The sequence below is a fragment of the Myotis lucifugus genome, unplaced genomic scaffold, assembly GCF_000147115.1.
Source record: "Myotis lucifugus unplaced genomic scaffold, Myoluc2.0 scaffold_318, whole genome shotgun sequence".
NCBI lineage: Eukaryota > Metazoa > Chordata > Mammalia > Chiroptera > Vespertilionidae > Myotis > Myotis lucifugus.
Window position 1 is genome coordinate 572,716 of NW_005871366.1, and position 13,545 is coordinate 586,260.

General features: G+C 53.6%; 1 protein-coding gene across 3 annotated transcripts; it reads left to right on the top strand.

The window, feature by feature from the left end:
- Positions 1–1,938: 1,938 nt before the first annotated feature.
- CNPY3 (canopy FGF signaling regulator 3) lies at positions 1,939–10,059 on the top strand. 3 transcript variants are annotated; one of them, XM_023764113.1, is made up of 7 exons: positions 1,946–2,218; positions 5,741–5,864; positions 6,602–6,660; positions 6,725–6,858; positions 8,438–8,560; positions 8,787–8,904; positions 9,407–10,059. In XM_023764113.1, the coding sequence occupies exons 1-7, from the start codon at positions 2,068–2,070 to the stop codon at positions 9,610–9,612; spliced, it is 915 nt and encodes a 304-aa protein (XP_023619881.1). In that variant the 5' UTR covers positions 1,946–2,067; the 3' UTR covers positions 9,613–10,059. The 3 variants fall into 3 exon arrangements, 2 of the variants coding, with proteins under 2 accessions (XP_023619881.1, XP_006100613.1); XR_002832088.1 differs by lacking the exon at positions 9,407–10,059 and having other exon boundaries at positions 1,939–2,218; positions 6,602–6,659; positions 6,762–6,858; positions 8,787–8,906; XM_006100551.3 differs by lacking the exon at positions 6,602–6,660 and having other exon boundaries at positions 1,950–2,218; positions 6,762–6,858.
- Positions 10,060–13,545: the final 3,486 nt, after the last annotated feature.

A 13,545-nucleotide genomic window follows, 5' to 3' on the forward strand; every position in this document is an offset into this window, starting at 1 on the left:
TCTCTAAAGATAAAACTTTCAAATGCGCCGTATTATTAATTCTCTTTATAGGACTTGGTACAGGAAACCTCAAAGCTGAGTAGGTTAACAATGTTAACAACCACCAAGAGTCAATGACTTGACTCATGTACATAAAACCAGCGGGGAATGAAGCATCCATCTTATATAAAAACTGCTGTTTGAATTTTTAACCCTGCTATTGTGGCTACAGTAAATGCTTGCTGGCTTAAATAATAAGGAAAATGAGACTACTCCCATTCCAGGGAGGCCATAAACCTTCCCCAGACGAAGTTATCAGACCTCTGGTTGAGGTCTCAAAGCCCCAGCACAAAGGGCTCTTTAAGAACTTGCAAAGGGGACCGGAAAACCCCATATTTGGGAGACAAAGAAGGTAAAAAAGATATAAATAGGGAAACTTCCTCCATGTTGGGGCCCAGAATTTGAAATACAGTTTTCTCTCGGCCCGGTGTAATAATAATAATAATAATAATAATAAAGTGTAATTCCATCTCTCTAAGCGTTGCTTGGTTCTTCTCCGGTCTTCAGTAACACTATCTTGGTCTTCCCCAAGGTATCGGTGGGAAACTACGCTCTAATATCAACACACCCCCTCCATATGGTGTCAATGACACCTCCAGCTTCCTTGAGCCTCTGTGCCCTCTTAGCTGCTGGTCCATGAAAACCCTCACTATCTCCTCCACTGCCCACCCCTCACCAGCCCGTCAGAAGATTCTCCCACCTCTTTTTGGATTATTGGGGGGGGGGGACGTCCCACAAGTTCTAGGGATGAATCTGTCCACCATCCCCACAGGGCCAGCTGCTCCCCAACACACAGACTGAGAAGGGGTAGGCTGGGTCAGGGTGGGGGCACGTCCAGTCACAGCCTCAGACTCCACCCAGCCATCATCCCTTCCCAGGTTTCAGCCCCCACGCTGAGCTCAGGGCTCCTGCCACACTGATTCTTGCCTCAGTAAAGGTCTCCCCATTCTGGAAGCAGGGTTTCCCTTAGCTGCAACACCCCTCCCCAATGCCCCAACGCCCCCAATCCTGCACTGCCCCAGGCTACATCCCCACCGAGACTGGTTTAATGTTATTTTTCAGGAGGGCTCCTGGACCTAGGTAAATCAAGTCCCTGCCTTCTATGAGCGCAGAATCCAAAGGAATAAATAATAGGGCATTCAAGGACTGATGCTACAGGGAATTACTGCGAGAACTTTTTACAACCTGCTCTACACGCTTTAATTCCATTAACCTATTTGAACTTCCCAGGAGCAGGCAAGCCTTCAATCGCCGCTAGAAGGACCCGTTAGTCATCACACCGCTAGAAAGCGAGGCGCGGATAGGAAGTGATGTGTTTAGTTCTCGCTGGGACAAACCTAGGGACGCTGGGCACGAAAAGAGCTACTGAAAGGCCGGGGTCTGTCTGAGCCGTCGGCTCTCACCCACAGCGCCTAGGAGCGTGGCTGGCAGTAGCAACAGCAACAATAATAATAAAACTTAAAAAGCAGAAGCTCAGTAGGATCCCATGCGTTATACCCCCGGGGGGAAGTGACGTGAAAAGGAAGCGGAGAGGCGGTGCAGGCGGCCTTTCCCACCTCTCCTAGGACCAGCAAGCCGCACCCCAGACTCTGCCCAGCGGCTGCTCCCCCTCGCCCCTTTCCCCCTCCCCCCCCACCCTGACACACACACACACACACACACACACACACACACACACACACACACACACACACCATCCTAGTCCTCCAGCCCCGCCCAGAGCCTCGGTTAGGGGGTGGGAAAAGATGTTGCCATTGGTCCCTGAGGACACCATCCTCTCTCTCATTGGCCCAGACCAAAAAGAGCTCATCCCTCCATTTGCTAGAGGTCGAACCCCGAAAAGCCCATTGGCTGCGCAGTCCGCGGGCCTCGTCGGCTCCGGGGCGGACCCGGGGGCCCGGGGAGGGCCGGGGTGGGGGCTCGTCGGTGCCCGGGTGCGAGGCACGTGTGCATCCAGGAAGCATCTGCGAGGAGCTGCCCGCGCGCACCGTGGGGAGCGCAGCGCTCCGGGTCGGGTCCGGCTGGGCCATGGAGCCATTGCCCGAGCCCGCGCCCCGGCCCGGGACCCGCTGGCTTCTGCTGCTGCCGCTGCTGCTGCTGCCGCCGGCCCCGGAGCTGGGCCCGAGCCAGGCCCGCGCCGAGGAGACCGACTGGGTTCGCCTGCCCAGCAAATGCGAAGGTGAGGGGCGGGGCCCGCGGGGCGCCCCGAGGGCGGGGCCGGGCTTGCGGGGACTCGGGGGCGGAAGGTCTTGGCTCCTGAGCGGGACCCCGGGACACAGGGCGGGCGAGAGAGCGGGTCTCGGTGCACCGGGAGCTCACAGACCCGTAAAGACACACCATTGCCTTCAGGGCAGTAGATGCCTTGATGGATGAAAGGCAGGGTTTGGGGGCCGGGAGAGCCCCAGCTTGTCTCCCAGGGGTGGGGGAAGGCTGGGTGCGGAGGGGAGTCGGAGAGGCCCCGCATAGGAAGCGAAGAGAAGGTAGGAGTGGCCGGGGAAGAGCAGTAAGGAGAGGCCCACGCAGGAAACCGCAGCGCAGGGCCGGGTTTGAGGAACTGAAAGGATTCGTATGACTGGTCCCGGGGGAAGAAGAACCCGAACCTCCTCCTGTGCCCGCACCACAACCCCATCTGTGTGCCTGGCCGCCTCCTCGCCAGCTGTGAGCTCCCTGGGGACAGAGACCTTGTCTCAGATATTTTTGGAATAAATATAAATAAACGGGGCTGTGGGGGTGTGTGGAGGAAGGAGGAGGGGCTGAGGCTTAAGGGGTCACTTTGAGAGACTAGAACCTGGGGGGGCTTTGTGAGGGAGAGAGATTTTAGGAATCTGGAAAAAGAGAGCATCCCAAAGACCTAGAGGTGCAGGTGTGGAGAGAGAGAGAGAGAGAGAGAGAGAGAGAGAGAGAGAGAGAGAGAGAGAGAGATGCTAGCACATGAAGCAGAGATCCCGGACTGTGAAGGGCCCACCTTTTCTTCCTCCCCTCCATTCCCCTTCCCACCTCCCTAACCCCAGGCCACCCAGAAAGTTGGCTATGAATCTGTTTCGTCCCAATTCACAGCCTACTGCAGGCCAGATGTCCCCTAAGCACTGGGAGGTGGGGGGCCGGAAGGGTGTAGAACACATAATCCTTCCCTTTGAGGGATGAAAGGTGAGATGCTTCAGAGCTGGGCCGAGTCACGGGCCGTCTCCCGGGATGCAGTCCAGCCTGTGCCTTCTCCCTCTCTCCCTTGAACAGACAGAGGGCTGCATGCTTTCCATTCCCTCTTCCTCCAGTGCTGACCGGGACCCTTTGGGGTTTCCCTTCCTCTCCTCTGTTCGCTATTTTATTCTGATACCAAAGAGGCCCGACTATCTCTCTCATATTATTCTCAGAAGCTCACATTTCTTTTCCTTAGAGGCATTCACAGACTCATAGAAGCGTAGGGCTGGCAAGGATCTTTGAGATCATTCTAGCGCAACCTTATTTTGTAGGTAACTGATAAAGGTTCCTTGAAAAGATTTTTAGTCACAGGAACGCTTGGCAAACTCCAACCCTTAGGCTCTTAATAGTGTATTTACTTTTATTTATCATTTTGTTATTAAATGCTGACCATGTCTGGCCCACAAAGCCTGCCTCCTGGCTCAGGAGCCTGAGTGGAACAGGCCTTGGCACAGAGAAAGGAGAACGTGTTCAGGAGTGTCTGGGTGGGTGCCGTCAGTCTCCCCCAAGTCTGGATCCCCAGAGGGGGTCTTGAAGAGGTAAAGTTTGGAAGAGTTGAGAAGCAAAGTTTTGGCTGATGCGTACGAGAGAGGTAGGTTGGTGGGTTCCATCCTTCTGGGCCTGGAACACTACATGCTGAGGGCGTGGGAGAAGGGGGCAGAGGAGCCAGAAGAATGATCTTGCACAAAGTACAGGACAGCAGGGGGAAGGGAGCCCGGATGGTCCTGGATGGAGAGCCAGGGAAGTGAGTCGCCCTCAGTTCATTGCGGACTCTGAGATCACCAGCTTCTATGTTGGAATTTTCGTGTGTCCCAGTTCTCCAAGCCATCTAGTAATGTACATGTTACAGTTCCACCAAGCAAGCCTCCAGGGATGCATTTGTTTTGGTGGCAGTTGGTTCTCTACCCAACTCTACCTCAGTGTTATAACAATGCTGATGGCTTGCTTGTAGCCTGCAGACCCTGTTCTACTCAGAGGCATCAGAAGCTGCTCACCCACAAACACAGTCTCCCTCAGCAATACCTATCATGCATCCAACACATACAGAGTCCCAGACTAGAGGAACACAGAACAAACCCAGGACACGCACTCACTCTGGGTCCTCCTGTGGTCTGATTAGAGAGACACGTGAAATGACCAAAGGCCCTCAGTGAGAGCAGGATCCTGCACAGTCCTGGGATGAAACCAAGAGCAGGTGGGGATTAGCCCTGGCCGGTGTGTGTGTGTGTGTGTGTGTGTGTTGGGGGGGGCTCCGTTGGTTGGAGTGTCGTCCGCACACTGAAAGGTGGCGGGTTCGATTCCTAGTCAGGGCACATCCCTAGGTTGTGGGTTCGATTCCTGGTCAGGGTCGGTATGGGAGACAAGCAATGGATGGTTCTCTCCCACATCCATGTGTCTGTCTCTCTCTCTCTCTCTCTCTCTCTCTCTCTCTCTCCCCTTCCTCTCTGGGTGAGGACTAAAAAAAAGAAAGAAAGAGCAGGTGGGAATGGTACAGAAAAGGATTCCTGGGGGAGGAGGCTTATGGTGAAGTTGGGAGAATGGGTAGAAAATCCCCAAGGCCGCTGGAGGGCAATAAGCACTTCCTAAGGCTTAAGGCACTTCACGCCTCAGTGGTATCCTTCCTTGTCAGTGAGAATTATTTGTTTATACTTCTTCCTGCTCCATTAGCCTGAGTCCCTGGAAGGGAGGAAGCAATAGAAACAAGGCCTGTGGAGGGGACCGAGCAAAGGTAACTTTGCGGGAATAGAGAGCTGGTGTTGCACAACATATGAATCCAGCGGTAAAACCGTCATAGGAGACATGTAGGGGACAACTGGGGAAATTTGAATATGGACAAAGTATCAGATGACCTTGGAATTACTGTCAATTTTCCAAGTAATCAAAATTGTTCTGCGGTTAGGTAGGAGCAGGTCCTTTCTCTCAGGAGATGCGTGATAACATATTTAGGGGTGAGAGATGGTGATGTCTGCAACTTACTTTCAGAATGGCTTAGCAAAGACAATGTGTGCAACAAAAACACAATGTATACAGGTGTGGGCAAAAGTAGGCTCACAGTTGTGAGCATGCAAAAACAGTTTATTCTTGTATTATTTATTATTGTATTATTTCTGTGGCACAACTGTTCACCTACTTTTGCTCACTCCGTAAATTGTGGAGATATATTGTCACATTGTTTCATGTTATGTGTTGGAGAGAGCCGTTGGTAAATCATGAACCACTGTTGAATATGAAGGGAAGGCATATGTTCATGGTACTCTTTCGGCTTTTCTGTATGTTTGGAAATTTTAAAACTAAAATGATTGTGGGGGGCAGAGGAGCTGGGAGGAATGAAGTCAGTGGGATAAGGGCCAAGAGTGGGGACACGGGGCAGTGCCAACGCCTTCCCTGCCCCAGCCGGACTCACCCAGGCTGGGAGAGGCATCGACTTGAGTCTTTCTTGCTGGGAGCGGGCTCCCAAGGGACACGTGTACTCAGCCGGCTGTGCTGTGTCTCCCTCTCCCAGTGTGCAAATACGTCGCCGTGGAGCTGAAGTCAGCCTTTGAGGAAACTGGCAAGACCAAGGAGGTCCTTGACACAGGCTACGGCATCCTGGACCGGAAGGCCTCCGGAGTCAAGTACACCAAGTCGTAAGTGAATGGGCCCCCTGGCCCGGCCGGCTTTGTCCCCAGGCTTCAGCAGCCTGGAGTTCCCTTCCCCCTTCTAGCCGGGCAGACCCACCAGAGGGGGGCAGCTCTAACTGAGACCTAGATTCGCCCACTGGTTCTACGCCCCAACTAATTGGGTGGCTTTCCTAAATCCCTTAACTGCTCTGGCTTCACATTCCTCATCTGTAAAAAGCTAGACTGTCATTCCCAGACTCTTGGATTTCATGGACCAATGCAATTTAAAAAATATTGGTAACACAAGATTACCAACATTTAATTTTGCCAGGTATAAATATCAAAAACAAACCCAAAAAAAAGCATAAAACTTCCATCAGCTATGATCTTCCTTTCAAAATTAAATATATATTTTTATTGATTTTTTACAGAGAGGAAGGGAGAGGGATAGAGTTAGAAACACTGATGAGAGAAACATCGATCGGCTGCCTCCTGCACACCCCCTACTGGGGATGTGCCTGCAACCAAGTTACATGCCCTTGACCGGAATCGAACCTGAGACCCTTCAGTCTGCAGGCCGACGCTCTATCCACTGAGCCAAACCGGTTAGGGCCTCCTTTCAAAATTAAATGATACTTTAACATCAAAATGTTATACATTTTGCTTTATTTAAAAAAACCTACAGCATCATTGAGCTTTATAAAAAAGAAAAAATTCCTTCCCATAGAGCTGTTAAAGTTTTGTCTCTCTGGTCTGTGTTCCAGCATTTCAGAGCACCCAGACCAGATGACCTATCTCCCTTCCAGCTCTGACTTCCCGTTGGTGAGATGCGCAGGCGTTGGGGTAGCAGGGCTGCGGGACAGACCAGTGATCCACTGGGGCTGGGAGGGGGGCTCAGCCCCTCTCGTGCTGCTGTCTCCACAGGGACTTACGCTTAATCGAAGTCACCGAGACCATTTGCAAGAGGCTCCTGGACTACAGCCTGCACAAGGAGCGGACCGGCAGCAACCGGTTTGCCAAGGTGGGCCTGTGCTTGTCCTTGTTCCCTGCTGGGTGGGGCCTGCATGTGGCTGAGTGTCTGCTGCGGTGGGTGTGATTTGAAGACCCTGCCCTGGAGCTTCCCCCCATGGCCTCTTCCCATTCGCTGTGGATTGCTGTTTGCTCTCCTCCTGTCCTGGGTGGCCTGACTTTTCCTGGGCAATAGGCACGTTCATGATGGCGGGGCCTGCCCGTCAGGATCCGGCCTCCGTCCAGGCTGGCGGAAATGCTCCAGAGTGCAGCCCCCGGGGGGCCTAAAGCCCTAGTGCAGGGGGAAGTCAGGAAATCGGGGTTCAGAGAAGAGCCCAGAGACTCTTGGTGGTGGTGACTACCCTGGCCTCCTCTGGGACCACGGGGCACGTACCCCAACCTCCATCAGGTGTCTCTGTGACACCTAAGGCACTTACTGCACCACCAGTGCTTCTTCCCCTGGAGAGGAGGTTTTTACAACAAGGCCCACATTTCTTTGTCTACATCTTCAGCGCTTGGCACATCGCTTCACCAAAGTCCCCTCCTAGCAAAGGAGATCAGCGTGAATTTGGCCCTGGCTGGTGTGGCACAGGTGGTGGGGCGTCGTCCCGTCCACCAAAGGGTCTCGGGTTGATTCCCACTCAGGGCACACGCCCAGGTTGCAGGCTCCCTCCCCGGTGGAGGGTATGCAGGAGGCAGCCTATCGATGTTGTGCTCTCACTTCGATGTTTCTCTCCCTTCCTCTCTCAAAATCAATAAACTATTTAAAAATAAAATTTGTATGAATTTTGAACCCTAGTTGATAATACATTCATGTTTACTTTAATGTAAGAATGTTAAAAGTTATTTTTCATAACAAGAAAATTAGAAACAACCTAACCATCCATCAGACAGGGCGTGGCTAAATAGATTGATTCAGTGGCCTGTTATACAACTGAAAAACAAAGAATGAGGTGGCTCTGCAAGGACTGAGCTAAAATCTTCTCCAACGTGTGTCACTAAATAAAAAAGGCAGAATAGTGTGCGAGATATACATTACTGCTGTGTGAAAAGTGTGGGTGGGCGAGGAGGAGGTATTTGTATGTCTGTTTGCATGTGTTTGTGTGCATTATCTCTGGGAAGGCAGTTTGCTGTCTCCGGGGAGAAACCGAGGTAGCTGGCAGAAATGGAACAAAGAGTCTTTCCTGCCTTGCCCGTGCCCTCTCCCCAGCGAGGAGAGAGACAAGCCCTAGGAAGAACTCCCACAGGGAGCGGGCCTGGGGGTGGGGAGTGAGTGAGCCCAGCCACAGTGCAGGGGGAGCCAAGACAAACGTATCCTGGAAAAGGAGTGTCCATTCAGAGGGCCTGAGGGCAACAGCAGCCCTGTTGGAAAGGATAAGGCGTGGGGAGGCAGGACAGGGCGTGTGCGTGTGCGCGTGCACATATAGGGGTTAAGGGAGGTACACATAAAAGGGGAGAGGAGGGTGAGGTCAAGTGTGAGGAACCTTAGAGGTCTTGGCTCCTCAGAGCTGGTCCTTGGGCCTGCGCAGCCCTGCCGAGGAGGGCAGGAGGCCGGGAAGGGACCCCCTCTCATGTCCGGTCGCCTCTTCCAGGGCATGTCAGAGACTTTTGAGACGCTACACAACCTGGTACACAAAGGGGTCAAGGTGGTGATGGACATCCCCTACGAGCTGTGGAACGAGACCTCTGCAGAGGTGGCGGACCTCAAGAAGCAGGTAGGCCCTTAGGCCCGCGGCGGCTACTGCGCCCCCGGGGGTGGGGACGGTTCTGCTGCTGAGGAAGGCCACCAAGAGTCGAGGGACATGGGTCCTCTCACCTCTGGCTGCAGTTTGCTCAGGAGAACCCGGCCACCGCCTGTCTTGTATGGGCTGAGGCTCCGCTGAGCTCCTCTGAAGGGAGCCAGCGCTGGGGCCTTGCCAACGCGAGGGTTGTGATTAACAGTGCGACGTGCTGGTGGAGGAGTTTGAGGAGGTGATCGAGGACTGGTACCGGAACCACCAGGAGCAGGACCTGACGCAGTTCCTCTGCGCCAACCACGTGCTGAAGGGCAAGGACACCAGTGAGTCTGAGGGAGGGAGGCAGCAGGGCGGTTGGCCCTGGATTTGCTCCCCCTCAGGGGCGGTAGGCAGGGGGACGGAAAAGAAATAAGAAAGAGAGGGTGTTGTCCTGCCTGGGTGGCTCGGTTGGCTGGGCGTCGTCCCGTATACTGAAAGATGGTGGGTTCAATTCCCCGTCAGGGCACACACCCAGGTTCCAGGTTCAATCCCTGGGGTGAGTACAGGAGGCAGCCAATTGATCTCTCTCCCCTTCCCCCCTCTGAAATCAGTTAAAAAAATTAAAATAAATCACTGCCCCCTGGGAGCTTGGCGTGACAGGGTGGGTGAGAGGCACCAAGCCAGGTGCAGAACAACACGCAGAGAACTCGGGTGCCCCGGCAGGGCCTGGGCCACAGTGAGGTGGGATGGGGCCTGGGTGTCAGGCAGCCATTCCCGCTGCCACTCCCGGCGGCTCCCCAAGCAGGGCTCCTCACCCAGCAAACCGGTCTCTCCTCCTCACCGCAGGTTGCCTAGCAGAGCAGTGGTCCGGCAAGAAGGGGGACACGGCCGCGCTGGGAGGGAAGAAGTCCAAGAAGAAGAGCAGCCGGGCCAAGGCATCCAGTGGCAGCGGCAGCAAACAGAGGAAGGAGCTGGGAGACCCCGGCCCCGAGGAGGACGAGGGCATCCAGCAGGCATCTCCCCTCACACACAGCCCCCCTGATGAGCTTTGAGCCTAACCTGGCAGCCCCTGAACCCAGACTCCTGACGTAGAGGTGGAAGCATCTGGGGCCCGGCTCTGGCAGGCAAACGCAGCTCTCCCGGCCCCGGGTCCTCCCGGCCTCGCTGGGTCCTCTTCCTGGGGGGGAGAGGCACAGCTCTGGGAAGAACTGAGATGGCTACGTCAGCCCACGCTGGCCTTTTCCCACTGCCAAGCATTTCTCTCCTGGCAAGGCTTCAGGCAGGCCGTGCGGTGTGGGACTGCCGAGAACTCAGGGCGGCAGGTGTCGCTGGGCCCCAGGACTGGAGCCCTCTGGACCCTGTGGGGCGGGCACGCCTGCCCCCATCGGAAAGCAAGACAGCAGGCCCCACCCCCTCCTTTCTCTCATCCTCCTGTGGACACCTTGTGCTCTGCCTGGCCCTCCCTAGGGTTCACAGAGTAAAAACCTTTTGGCCTTTTTTCTGATTTCCGAGTCACCTTCAGCCCCTCAGAGGGGCCTCAAGCCCCTTGCTGCTCTTCCCTGCCCTTGACCTTCCAGCCCTGGGGGCTGAGGATGGGGAGGGCCTGGGCTATTTTGGGGTAAAGGGCAGGCATGGGGTGAGGCCCAGCACAGTGCCTGGCCCCTCCCTCAGGCCAGGAGGGGCCTCATTTTTGCCCTGAGCACCAGGCTGCCCTCATTCCCACCTCCATGTGGCCCTGCCTGTTGGTCTTGAACCTTGTTCCCTGATTGATCACTCTTGCTCTAGCTGTTTTCCCTGGAGTCTAAGGGGGAGGACACCCCAGTCCCCCGAGGACAGCTGGTTACACCATGTCCTCTGGGAGCAGGGAAGGCTGGCCTCTGGGGGGGGGGGGGGGGGGCGGCACTGCCCAGCCTGTCCTGAGGGCAGGGATCGGGCGGTGGCAGTAGTGATGACAACGGTACTGCAGAGCGCTTTGCTTTCCCACCTGTGGACTGGGTGCTGTTAACCCCATTTTGCAGCAAAGGAAACAGGCTCAGGTCAGGGGACATGCCCCAAGTCCTACTGTTGGGTGTACAGCTGGCACTCAGACCCTGGTTTCCAGACTGCAAGCCCAGCATTGTCTCCACTACCCCACAGCCGCCAGGGCGCCACCCCCAGTGCCTGGCACTGGCAGTGTGATTCACATGGAACTGGTTTGGTTGGGTTTCTTGGCCGTAACCTACCTCCACCAACAAGCCTCTTTTAAAAGGAAAAAAGGAAGCAGCTGTTGCTTCTTAGAAGGAGAGAATGGTGGGAGGTCCCACCAGCACTGGGCCCCCACCAAGTCCCCTGTGAGCACCCACATGGAGACCTCACTCCCCTGGGCCGGGCCCAGTGGGCAGGAGGGGATGCACTGCTGAGGTGCCCCAGATTCTTCATCTTCTGGTGAAGAGGCTCTGGGGGTGAGGGGTGCCCTCAGCCTGGGCTCAGCCTCTTCCCCAAGTTGGGGCAGCCAAGGCCATGGAGAGTGGAACAAACTGGGATTTTATTCCCTCTGGTCAGTGAGGCCTTGAAGGATATTTTTGGGTCTGTCCCCCACTGCCCCACCTCCAGGGCTGATCACTGCTCCTGTTAAAAGGGCTGTGGATTCCAGCGTAGACTCAAGTTCTAGCCTCAACTTTGTTCTGCGCACAGGAAGTGACGGGGTGGGGTTGGGGACTGGAACGCAGGGCTGGAAAACCATTTGCAAACCCCTGGGCTGTCCCTAATCCAAACCCACAACCTTCAGTGCCTGGCTTACGTCTGTCCCCAAAGCTTTATTGATCCTTAGGGTAGGATGAGGCAAAGATGTATCCTCTTACCAGGGTGGTGGCCCAGAGGCCCAATCCCAGGCCAGGCTTGGGCCAGAGGGCAGACAGCTGACTACTTTGCTCTTTGACCTGTGGCTGCCCCATGAGAGCCCTCTCCTCCCCCTGCCCCCACAGGGCAGGCATGCTGCACACTCACCAGCACTCCAGCAGACAGCTTCTCCCCAGCCCAGCCTGGAAAAGGCAGAAGGCTGCTCTGGCCGGGTAGCTCAGATACACCAAGGTTGTGGGTTCGATGCCCAGTCAGGGCACATACCAGAAGCAACCAATGAATGCATAAATAAGTGGAACAACAAATTGGTGTTTTTCTCTCTTCCTTCCTCTCTCTAAAATCTATTTTAAAATGGGGGGAGGGGGAGTCAGAAAGTAGGCTCCAGCTTCCCAGGTTGCTTTTCCTCTCCCCACCACATACAAGCCTTTTTGACCTTAAATATTGCCTCCCACTTTCTCACACCCCTTCCCTCCATTAGGTGAAGGGACTGTCTGAGTTCAAGTTAGCCTGATTTCAGCCCCCTGTTAGAATAGGGTTTCCTACAGTCACCTGGACGTGAAAGTCACCTGAAATGCTTGTTAAACGTACAGATGTCTGGGCCCACTTCAGATTTGCTGGGTTGAAGACCTAGGAGCCTGCGTGCCGAGGCCAGCTAGAACCCACTTCACCAGGAGACTTCCATCATCCAGAATCACAAACGCTGATGGACAAAGCATGAGGCCAGTTTGTTCCAATTCAATGATTAAAGAACCATAGGCCCAGCTAGTCCAGTCTCAGGGATTGGGCCCCAGGAAATTATAGTAAATATACAAACCCATGCATGGCAGCCCCTTATGGAGCCCCTGTGCAGTGCACAACCTACCCAGGTGTTCACAGCAGCTCTACATCACTTAGTTTGCAAGTGCTAACAAAATTCCTCTTACTTTTTTATGTTAGAAAAAGAAAGCACATTTTTCACGACAGAGGCTTGAGCCATGTGTAATCGGTTTACGGAAGAGCTCTGTGAATTAATCCCCGGGGCAGAGCCCGCTGAATCGCTCCTGAACATCCCCCGATGGCCTAGTTTGCTTTAGTAAGGAGTTTCACTGTATTAATAATAGTAGCCACTTTCTGAGTGCTATGTGGCAAGCACACAGCTCTGCATGCTTCACTTAACTCATTTAATAAAGCTGTGGTCACAAGGCCATAGATTTTTTAAACCATTGGAGTAAATTATACATACAGAAAAGTGCACATAAGTGTATACACCTCGGTGAATTTTTACAAACACCACCCAAGTCACCATTATTACCATCACCCCAGAAACATCACCCCCCCACACACACACACACACACACACACCACAAAAAAGAACAAGGATTTTTGTCTATTCCCTGTTGTATCCCAATACTTAGTACAGTGCCTGGCACAGAGCAGATGCTTAGTAAATATCTGTTAAATGAATGAAGTGTAGAAAGGTGAAGTAATTTGCCCACGGTCACACATTTAGTAAGTGGCCCAACCAGGGTGAGCCCAGGTAGGATGGCTTCAGTGTCCTGGGGCACAGCCATTACACCATAGCACCCTGCAGCTACAGCTTTTTTGCACAGCATCCTCCCCTTATATAGATTTCTTCTAAAAGGCAGACCCGCTGCTCTCTGCTAGTCTATGTCTTCAGATTTTAATGTTGGGAATGCAAGACCAAGTTAACCTTCAAGTCTTTCTCTCATCAAAGTTTATATTTGTGTATAGCTTAAAGCCAGTTTGATCCTTAAGCTGCCCCCCAGGGCTGGCTTTCCTCTCTTTACAATTTGAGAGGAATCCAGTTTTATTCATTCTTTCTCTAAAATTGCACCCTCCGTCTTTAAGGTTGTACAGGCCAGCAGAACTTAAAATTCCATAAATGACTGTGATTGTGGATAGGGAGGTGTTGCTGCAGAGTAGAAGCAGGCTGACTCCACCAGTTTCAGAAGAGGACAACATCTGTCACTACCCTCCGCCCGCAAATATAAGGTTTAGTACATCCTGATACGCCAAGGTTGCAGATTCAATCCCTGGTCAGGGCACATACAAGATCAACCAATGAATGCATAAACAAGTGGAACAAATAGATGGGGTTTTTTTTTCTCCTCTCTAAAAATAAATTAAAAACAAGTAAAAAAAAAACA